Genomic DNA, 11208 nt, shown 5'->3' on the forward strand with positions numbered 1-11208 from the left:
GAAATTATTTGCATTTAAATTGTACAGTGACATTTGCCTTGCCTTGTATAACATAACTGCTCTACATATAAACATATCTGATGTATTATAGAACAAGATTAACCTTTAATTTGACTAGTTTTATTGCATTGACAACTTTTTTTCAGTTTTAAAATTAATAACATTTTAGATTTAAATAAAGAACTTAGTTGACAATGTACAATGTATTTAGTCTGAGTCTATATGTGCTGATCATCTTCGAGTTTTAACAAGAGATGTTTGTTGGCTGTTTAAAAGAAATACTTATGACTATGGTGTTAAGTTTTATTATGGCAGATAAATGATTGTGTTTGTACGTTAAAGATGCATCATTCAGCTAGTTTCGTGGTGGTAACATAATGTATTTTAAGTGAAATAAAGTTACATTTTTTCAGCAAGTGTCTTATTGTGCTTTTAGAAAGAAATCTTTTTGTACAAATAAAAATGTATTTTTGGATTGTTATTTGCAGGGTATAAAAACTTCGGATAGGGTATAAAATAATAGTTGTATAAAACTTGCCAGTTGTGGTACATCCGAAATTTGACTACTCAGAAATACACAAAAAGAAAAATGCTACGCTTTTTTTCATCTACTATTTCAAAGCAAACTCTGCTTAAGGACACAAGGGTGGTCAATAGCACCTCAAGGTAATTATTAGCAGTTTTTACTGAAATAACTTATTTTGCTATGTTAAAAATGAAATTCTATTCTGCCTTACGATGGCTGTTCATTTTGTAACTCCAAGATTTAACAGGTGCCATACTTCAGATTTCTGCCTGTTTGAGATAAGAAATTTTGTTTTATGTTTTTTTGTAATTACTTGACATTTGATGTACAAACAACTACTTATTTAACTCATTTTATTGTTCTTAATGTGGAATTATAGTGTACCTAAACCTGCCATTTTTTTGTCCACTATGTGCACAGAAAAATAAGCTTGATTCAGATTTGTGTCAATTTGATTTTATGAAATTTAAGGTGTTGTTTGTTGCTAGTCTGTTTTTTGTATTTTTTTGAAATTCGCTGTACAAACAACTACCTAAGTGACAAATTTGGGTTGTCAATATGATTTTGAGAAATTTGACGTGTTGTTGTCTAATTTTTGTATTTGTTGGATATTTGCTGTACAAAAACTACATAGATGACAATTTGTGTTTAATTATAATTTCACATACAGATTGTGTTACTCATCTTCATCAGAAGAGGATGATCCTAACTTCTATCGTATGGTTGGCAACTTCTTTGAAAAGGGAGCACGTTTGGTTGAGGACAAACTGGTTGAGCAGCTATCTGAACCGTTAGATATTTTTTGTGAATCGTAGTTTATGTATAAATGTTACCAAGACTTTTGCTTTTCAGTGTTGATCGCAAATCAGCTGTAAGCATGAAATCAAAGAGTCTTGATGATCAACGCAAACGAGTACAAGGAATTTTTAAAATAATGCGCCCATGTAACCACGTCCTACAGGTACTAATACTCTGATATACTTGATAAATTGATAGTTCCCCTCATGTAGGTCAATTTTGAATTGTTACAAAACTATGATAGCATAAAATGACCTATTTAGCAGTAATGATAAAGAATTTGATAAAATTTGGTATGGTTTTATAATATTTATTTTTTATAAAGCAGTTGGTAATGTGCAGTACTAAATATTGACTTTTTCTTGCCTTCACAATAGTAAGTGCCCTTATTACCACAATGTCCTTCGCGGACAATAGACTTTCGGTGCCTTGAAGGCGATTTGGTCTATTCATTCACTCACATGTGTTTCCCTAGGTCACATTTCCTCTGAAACGCGACAACGGCGAGTACGAAATCATCAGCGGTTACCGAGCTCAGCACAGCCAGCATCGCGTCCCGTCAAAAGGAGGTGTGTAGGGGGCGTGTCCCAGGCGTGTTACACCGAATTCGCAAAAGCCGGTGTTTTAAATAGGAGAAAGTGAACTTAACACGCTGGTGGTGTGATGTGGTTCCCCGGCAAACCTGTTTGCCCGAGCCGTCTTTTATCGGTGACCTTTGAGATGCTACCAGCCAAGGATGTTGTGAAATATAGGTTTCGCAATGTGCGGTTTAACTACGGTGTTTTTTTTAGGTATTCGGTATGCACCAGATGTGAATGTGGACGAAGTGAGGGCACTTGCTTCCCTAATGACGTGGAAGTGTGCAGTAGTAGGTTAGTAATTTATCGAGGGAATTAAGTAAATATTTAAGCACGTATTTCTTGTAATGTTTTGGGTGGTGACAATTGTTCTTCCTGTTATGACTACTAAACAAACATGCTGAAATAATCGGGTACATAAAAACTGCAAGACATATTTTTTGCAAAAAACAGTCGTAACTATATCAAAGTTTTTTTTACATTCCTTTTAGTAAAAGTTAAAACAGTGTTCAAAGTTTGTTTAGCTATATTTGCATAAAATAAGCCCTATATAAGTTTATTCGATTTGTCAATGTTATTGCTGACAAACAGGTTGAGAACATTTTTCCCAATATTTCCCGGTATATTTGGGTGCAAACCTGACTTTGTACTTGTGGCAACTTCGTTCGTCTCTTACCCAGTGTGTTAAGTTGTTAGTTTGATCTTACTGTTGCTAAATACTTTCATGTTAAATGTTGTCAATAAAGTTATTGTATATGTTATTTACACAAAACAGCAATATAAGTTTACAAGCAACCGTCTTTATTGTCCCAACTGCAAAATGTGTAGCCACACAAATGATATGACCTTGTTGTCGACATTCACATTACATTGCAGTTGGCAACCCTTCACCCGTAAACATGACGTTCTAAGATGTAGCAAGTTGCTTGTTGAGCTAATGAATCGTTTTGTGACCATTCTGTTATCCCACAAGAAGATATCTTGTAAAATAAATTTTTAATTTTATAGATGTACCGTTCGGCGGAGCGAAAGCTGGAATTAAGATCGATCCAAGGCAATACTCAGAGCGGGAACTTGAGAAAATAACCCGGAGATTCGCCATCGAGCTCGCCAAGAAGGGATTTCTCGGTGAGTCATTTTGCGTGAGAAATACTACGTGTGTTGTCCATTGACATGACTGGCGACTGTTTGCTCACAGAGAAGTTACAGTTTGCTCGTTTTCTGACTTTTTCGGTTACAGGCGATTTATATGTTTTCGTTATGATTAAAACTTAAACCAAGCTCTAAACCAAATGTTGCTAAACCTTGCTCGTTTCTCCTTTTGTTGTAGGTGTTGGTAGTGATGAAAGGGCTGAAATTTTTCATTTTTGTGTAACAGAACTTTTTCCTGTCCTGTTATTTTTCCGTAATAACCGATCCTGTTGTCTAAAATTTGTCTTTGTACAAGTTTATTTGATCCCATTGTTTAAGCCTGGTTTGGGATGTAATTGGGAATATAAGTTAAACAAATACTATGAGTGGTTTGCTATCAGTCAGCACAAAAGCATTTAGACTAGTTACAGGGAACGCTATATGCGGGGGCCATTACTACTATATGGGAGCAACACATTGACTAAAAACCACCCCGACTGAATAAAGTTGCAAAAGATGCTAGCTTACGCGGTTTTATGAAAGGCCTGTCCACAAAATGCTCGACAATAATATGTTTGTAGCTTGAAAAAGTTTGGTCAGCCTAATTTTCGCAAGACAAGAATAATATTACCTAATGATCTTTAAAAAACCTGTTGGCAATTACATTTGTCGTTGCTATACAAATATTGCTATTAGTATTGTTTTTTTACAAAATTTCGCAACAAAAAATGTTGTTTGCCACAAAATGTTTAAAATAATGGAAATATGGGCATTTTATGACTCTTCATTGGGTATGGGTACCCACGTTATATTGCATAAACCAATATTTACGAAATCTAACTGTGTGTTGCAGGGCCTGGCATTGACGTTCCTGCACCTGACATGAACACTGGTCCGCGGGAAATGTCATGGATGGCTGACACTTACTCTATGACGTATGGTCACGGTGACATTAACGCGCACGCATGCGTGACGGGCAAACCAATTACACAAGGAGGAATCCACGGTCGAATATCAGCAACTGGTCGGGTAAGAATGTAATGAGTTCGAAAGTCTAATTAAGTAACGGTGCTAGTGTTTTAACTTTCGGCGTGTTTACCACTAAGCCTGTGTAGCTCAGTTGGAAGAGCGCGAGTCCGGAAAGACCCCTGTCGTGGGTTCGAATCCCGCCACTTTTCTAGTCTGTGCCTTGCCATATGGAAATGCTTGAGAGGCCGGCTTGATTCGGTTTAACGCCTTTAATAGGCCTGGCGTACTATGATATATGAATGAGCATAGGGCTATTATGAATGTATTCATCGTAGTAAGTGTTATGTGTTTTGCTAACGTTATGGTATTTCTTACAACTTACAACTGACAATGCTTTGACGAGTATTGTAATCGTTTTTGTTTTATTTTCAGGGAGTATTCCATGGCATTGAAAACTTCATCAACGAAGGTATGTTCAGTTGTAAAAAAAATCAAAATTTGTATTGTACAAAACGTTGACATCTACATTTGAGTATATTATTTATACTTATCTTTGCATTCTTTCTTTCCCAAAATCATATCATGCTCCTCCCTCTTGGAAGTAATTTTACGAACGATTGAGAACCATTCCACTTAGCGTTAAGTTAATAAAGTAAATGCCAGTTTTTCGCTATGTTTAAATACAAATGTGTACCAAGACCAAAAGTTATGCGTTTATTTTGTAGCAACGTTCATGAGTGCTGTTGGTATGACTCCAGGATTCCTTGACAAAACGTTCATCATTCAAGGATTCGGAAACGTTGGTTTGCATTCTATGCGTTACTTGCACAGGTAAATTTTTCGCAACATTTATACAATACCTGCATACTGCACCATATATAAAGTAACTATAGCACAGTATATGAGAACAATGCATTCAGTTAATACTATAGCAATATGGTTAGGGGTCATAACAAGCCCTCCAAAGGTCCAACTTTATTTGATTTGTGCCAGCCAGGCAGTTTGTTCGTTTGTTCTCTAAACTTTGTTTCTCTACAATCATTTTTTCAGGGCTAAAAGCATCTTTTTCGTCGCTGAGTTTAGGCCTTGTGTGGGTCAGTTTCTGTTTTAACTTTAATATTACCTATGTCAACAAAACCTTGTTTTCACCGTGTCTCTTTTGTTACAAGCTTTTTTAAATAGTTTGGACTCCGCTACTACTTCGAAGTCAGGTTCGGTTGATCGGATGATACCGTGTAGCATAGCATGTTTAAATGTTCAGTAAAACGGCACACACACCCCCAGGGGACTATGGCGTCCTTGTGGGGCCAAAACACTCGTGTATATATGTCCTTACCAAGGTTACGTCTGTAATATGTAGCGTTAAACAACTTTATTCGCATCACAGTGTATTTGACCTGCATACCAAAATACCAGTACTTTGCTTCGAATTCCCTTGAGCAATACCTGTACTTATTTAAAAATCAGCAGTTGTTTTTTGTAGAAATTGTTTTTTTCTATTAAATTTGCGTGTATTTTTACTTTGACCCAAGCTGCACTTACCACTATTGTAAGCTTGGCCAAAATATCCCAAGTCTAAGGCCCATGCGGCAACTATTAGGCAGTTGCTCTATGTAAGCGCTCTTCAGCCTTTTTTCCTCTGTGGCACCCAATACTACTGATGGTGCGATCGCATAGTTCCTTGTCGTTGATGTAACAACCAATAGGCATTTGGGGCCCGATTTATAAACAGAAAATGAATAAACTAAAAACGCAAATGTGAATTGGTATTGATTGAAAGAACTAAACTGTTTAAAGTGGTGATACCTGTGTTACCATGTACACATTACAAAAAACTTTATTGGTGAACCCCCCATGCATGCTGTGACTATTGTAATGCAACCTGTGGTCCACTGTACACTCGGATTGAAGAGCACTGCTTTATATACAAGATAAAACGAAAACTTGGGCTTCACTGTTTCTCAAACAAGCATGTGGTGCGTAAACACACTAAATTTTTACTTCCGCGGCAGACCGACTACGAAAAAGTTGACAAAAGAAAGTTAATTTGTACTTTATGCTGATAAGTAAGGTCCGTTTTGTGACCAATAAGATAAAATAGTTTGGAACGTTGTCCAACACTCCCGAATTTCGTCGTATAAGTCCTAAAACACGAAAGAATGTTTGCACTCTAAAATGGCGAATATTTCGTTTTCTCTTTTCATTTACGCACACTAAGAAACACACAATTGTAAATCACTGTCTTGCTTAGTTAAACGTAACGGAGGCAAGCTGCAGACAGTGTACACTCTTTCGACCTACAAGATCTTCTAACAAAAACAATTTTGACCAATGTCAGGTTATATACCCACACCATTTGTATTGAAAGATTTTTCTCATAAACTGTGTTTTGGCTTTTAGGCACGGCGCTCGGTGTGTAGGAGTGATTGAACACGATGCCAGTATTTACAATCCCGCTGGAATCGACCCGAAAGACCTGGAGGATTACAAACTGGTATGAGTTAAAGTAATGTTTGTAAACATACTGTGTAGTATAACATGTGGTCATCATGCTAATCCGTTATGAATTGCTATGTTCGGACAAACATACATCTTTGTATTGCGGTTTATAATAGCTACGCACACATACAACAGTTTTATCTGTTAGGTAACATTCTGTTTGCTAGCCAGTCGTAATGCTTAACGCCTCAAGGAATTTATTGAACCGTTGCTTTTTATTATAACTATAAAAAAACACATTTACAGAAGCCAATATATTTGTGTTGAAATATAGTCGAGTCAGGTTTGTACGTTTGGCTGTATAGAACCGCTGTAATACTATAAATACGTCAGGCACCTATTTACTTTCTTTCACGTAGTACTTGGTGACCTGTAAGTTATACCATAGTGCGGGTAGCGGTTATCACTTATTTGCATGAACGCTACAGAATAGATGCCAGTAATAAACACATGTTTATTGTTTTGTTACCTAATGAATATTTTGTTTAATGCAGAACAATGGAACGATATCCGGATTTCCTGGCGCTGAACCGTATCAGGGCGGGAGTTTACTGGAAGAAGAATGCGACATCTTACTTCCCTGCGCCATTGAGAAAGTCATCACTGCCGATAACGCTCCTCGCATCAAAGCCAGGGTAACTTACTGTTTACTGCTGCACGATGGTAGTTTGCATGTCAAAATTGTCAACAAATATGTCGGGAAGGGCCGAGATTAGTCTATACTAGGGGTGCACGATGCTGGTTTGTTTCAAACGTTTGGTCAGGAATAAGGGCTCTAGTAATAGGAAGATATTGCCAGTACAAAATATAAAATATAGCCTTTCCTCTCTTAGTAAGCCAAGTGGCCCCCGTTTGCGAACCACTGGCTTAACTTCTAGTAATAATAAAAGTACGTTTTAAAAATGTACGAAAACGATCGAGTCTTTTTTCTCAAAAAAAATGTCTAGCTCATGTCAAATACCTCTGTAACAGAAAAAGTATAAAATATTTTGATTCGAAGCAATTAATCTGGCTTTCAGTATCGTTACGTCGCATATGAGCACTTGCAGTTATGCCCGTTCCCATAGATGGCGTATCAGTCTCTCATTGGATCTTGCATCGCCACAAGTTTTGATTTTTCAATTGCTTATGTTAACTTGAACAGATTATTGCCGAAGGTGCTAATGGACCAACTACACCTGCTGCTGATAAGATATTGCAAGACAGCAACAAGCTTGTTATTCCGGTAAGTGTTTTGAGGGAAGTAACACTTACCTTGTTTTTAATATAGAACTATACAAAATATTCTCAAAAAGAGCAGCAGACGATCAGCGTCAGCGTCAGTGTAATGTTTTATTTTTTAAACAGAAATATTAATTTCGCCTATTTGGGCATCGTCAGTTTCCGTCTAAAAAGAAAAAAAACGATAAAAAGACATAAAAGTTAAAACGTTACTTAATATAGAACTATTTATCGTTGAAAAACAAGCGCCTTGTGTTTTAGTATTACATATTTAATGCTCAAAAGCCGTTTGTTTTTAAGGCAACACTACTCTTTATATAATGCTTACTATACTCTAACACTGTACGATTTATAAATGTTCATGTTTAAAGTGGTTCAAAAATGGATGCAAATTTAATGCTTCTTGCATACTTCTTTAATATAAAGGTACATGATACTTATTTTATACTTATGTAGGACTTGTACCTAAACGCTGGTGGTGTGACCGTTTCCTATTTCGAATGGCTCAAGAACCTTAACCACGTATCATACGGTCGTCTCACTTTTAAGTACGAAAGAGAAGCAAACTACGACCTGCTAGGTAAGAGAGTAACAATCTACAATCACTGCAGTACTGCAAAATAAAATGCTGATAAAGCACTCCGTCAAATCTAGAGCAACTGTTGAAATAGTGTTATTTTGTTTAGGTGGGTTTTTATCAGGCAATTACTGACTATTCCTGTTTTTTATCAATTTATAGCCGGGTAATAACTTACTTTTTTTGTTGAAAACCGAAGATGCCATTTATAACGGCGAAAACAATCGATATTATTGTTATTTTATGGCCTAATGAGAACCACTGAGTAATTCAAGTACACTGAAAGTTGTATGTTCCAATTGGGACAGTTTTATTTTGAAATGTAAAGCTGTGTTACTTATCTATTACAGACAGTGTGCAATCCAGTTTGGAGCGCAAGTTTGGAAAGTACGGAGGTAAAATCCCTGTGACCCCCACTGAAGATTTTGCAAAGAAAATTATGGTGAGAAACATGTTTCAACCAACCCCTGTGATACGACCCATAAAAACCTCATCCGTATTATCTGTTCTTAGTCGACAAAAACGATACCTTCTTTTGGTAGTGGTAGATTGTAGTTTGTAAATGTTAAACTTCGTGAATTCTTGGTGTTGTGCAATTTGGTGATGTCCAAAGTGATTGTGCCTTGAACATCCCTAGTATCACATTATTAGATGGGGAATGTAAACCTTATTCAGTCACAGTTTATCAGATACGTGCTTGGAATTTTCCCTGAAACTATATTTCATGCTTCTTGAAAAAAAGTACTTACAAGCTACGGCTATGTTTGTCAACTTTTTTTCTCTTATTGCGTAGGGCGCTTCTGAAAAAGACATCGTACATTCTGGTCTGTCCTACACAATGGAGCGCTCTGCAAGGGTGAGTACATTTATGCACTGCGTGCTAAAGTCCGACCAGGCCTTTTGGGTTTCGGTTTAATTTTGAATAAAACGGGCTTAGTCCGACCTGACTTTGCCATGTTTATGTCGTAATTTTACTAACCGTTGGCCCTTAATTGTGGCGTTGTTAGTAAAACAAATCGGATTAAAGCTGGGTTTAGGGCAGGAAATTTCAGGTTTGGACCGGGCTCCTGTCTCAATTTTTCGACCGCATACAATTCTTCTGTGTGTTGTGTTCTTTATGACTTTCCACTTAGTTGTACATAAAACACCTATGCTTTATGAATAGCTAGTCATTTGCATTTGTTAGATCGGTTTTGTCCCAAACCACTGATTTTCAAAGCGCATGGGCTCTGACGTCAGGGATCTTGTAAAGCCTTTGGTATTTTCTTATTCATAACACTTTGCTTGCTAGCGCTATGTTGAATCTAAATATTGATTCTAATCAATATGGAAACACTAAATTGTTCTTACAGCAGCTAGTTTTGACCTCGAATCCCCTAAAAACATGGAACCTTAGGCAGACATTTTGTATGAGTAGATGTGTTAAATACATTTTTATTTCGACAGCAAATCATCGCCACTGCACGAGCATACGATCTAGGTCTTGATCTGCGCACGGCGGCTTACGTGAACGCAATCAACAAGGTATTCAAAGTCTACAATGAAGCAGGATTTACTTTCACGTAAAAGCCGAACAAGATGAGATTGAAGCACACCCACATATGAACGCATACGTAGAACACACTGTACATCTTTGCCCAACCAGCGAACAGTTTGAATTTAGCAGTGAACTGTGTTTCTGCTTACTTACAGTCATGTGCCTAGGATACCCTTAAGTTTCAAAAACCTGTTGTCCAGTGTGCAGTCTTTATTTAAAAGTTATTTTCAAAAAAGGAGTCACTTAGCCTAAAGTAGGGCTGGTTGATTCTTACAGAAAGTGCTCTTTACTTTGTGTGTTTATGTGTTTGTCCTCACATTTGGCATAAGCTGGTAAAACAGAAAAAGTTTTTTTCGTTTATGTAGTAAAAGAACTATTCGTTTTGTCCCATTTTTTAATGTTTGTATGTTTACAGTAAACATTTCGGGTTTATATGTTTAAAGCCCGAAATTAAACGTGCTGTTTATTTGTGTAACCAAAGCGCTTTGACTTTATGGCAAAGTGATTCGTTGTTGCAATAACATCCCTGATTAAGTGGTTCTGGACTTGTCCTACCTTAAAAGTGGTATATGCCTCACTACAAATACACTATTTCGCAATTTCATGCCGGAAAATATAGCCTAGCCCTTGTCCTGCTTAAATGTTCTGCGCAAAACGAACTGCTGCATCATGGCCTGCTGTCGAGCAAAACACATACGTATACACTAAGACGGTTGTTATACTTCCTCATTTTTTAGGTATACACAAGCAATCAGAGCATATGTGCAAAATGACTGCTAATGAAAAACAAATGCACAGTACAGTATATTGTTGGAGTGCTATGTATGTATAAAGTCGTATATGTGTGTGTTGTTCGTTCCAAATTGTTCTTTACATTGATGCTGATGAATTGTATAATCAAATATATGGACTTGATTTTACTTGTGCTCCTGTGTGATTTTGAAAACTTTAAAGGACTCTGTTGATTTAAACAGCTGCGGTCTATACAACACGCACTGGAAGAATTTGACAGGCTGGGGTGAAAGGTTTGGTAGTGATTTGCTCCAAAAACTTGTTGGGACAAATGCTTTTTGAATAAAACTCCGTACTGGTATTGCATAACAACCTACCATATCTTCATGACCAAAAAAGAGCCATTTTTGTAAAAAGTTGAACAGAGTAAAAATAAGGAAATTTAGAGGTTTTTCGATGTTCACGGAGGTCAAGCTAAATTATGTTAAAAAGGTGGACATTGCCTCCAATAAGAGGCATAATTCTACACCCAGCATTGCTTTCTAGAGCTTTGGTGTGTATGGCAAGTTGCATTGTAACAGTTAAGCTGATTCCGCATCATTTATTGACAAATGACACGATATAGGGTGAGGCTACGTAC

The 11208-nt window shown here is 36.9% G+C and overlaps 1 protein-coding gene across 1 annotated transcript; it reads left to right on the forward strand.

Moving 5' to 3' along the window:
- The first annotated feature begins 473 nt into the window (after positions 1-473).
- On the forward strand, positions 474-10756 carry LOC145238269 (glutamate dehydrogenase, mitochondrial-like). Its single transcript, XM_080101386.1, has 16 exons — positions 474-666; positions 1197-1316; positions 1379-1487; positions 1800-1893; positions 2116-2196; positions 2911-3030; positions 3887-4062; positions 4435-4471; positions 4728-4833; positions 6403-6496; positions 6996-7136; positions 7646-7726; positions 8179-8302; positions 8650-8741; positions 9093-9155; positions 9746-10756. The coding sequence occupies exons 1-16, from the start codon at positions 590-592 to the stop codon at positions 9863-9865; spliced, it is 1635 nt and encodes a 544-aa protein (XP_079957512.1). The 5' UTR covers positions 474-589; the 3' UTR covers positions 9866-10756.
- Positions 10757-11208: the final 452 nt, after the last annotated feature.

Source organism: Phallusia mammillata, chromosome 7 (genome assembly GCF_965637545.1).
Source record: "Phallusia mammillata chromosome 7, kaPhaMamm4.hap1.1, whole genome shotgun sequence".
NCBI lineage: Eukaryota > Metazoa > Chordata > Ascidiacea > Phlebobranchia > Ascidiidae > Phallusia > Phallusia mammillata.

Excerpts from the sequence above, each read along its gene's own strand:
- LOC145238269 (XM_080101386.1), top strand. The coding sequence starts at position 590 with ATGCTACGCTTTTTTTCATCTACTATTTCAAAGCAAACTCTGCTTAAG. Across the intron at positions 4,834-6,402 it reads TCTATGCGTTACTTGCACAG|GCACGGCGCTCGGTGTGTAG; the intron begins GTAAATTTTTCG and ends TTTGGCTTTTAG. Across the intron at positions 8,742-9,092 it reads ATTTTGCAAAGAAAATTATG|GGCGCTTCTGAAAAAGACAT; the intron begins GTGAGAAACATG and ends CTTATTGCGTAG.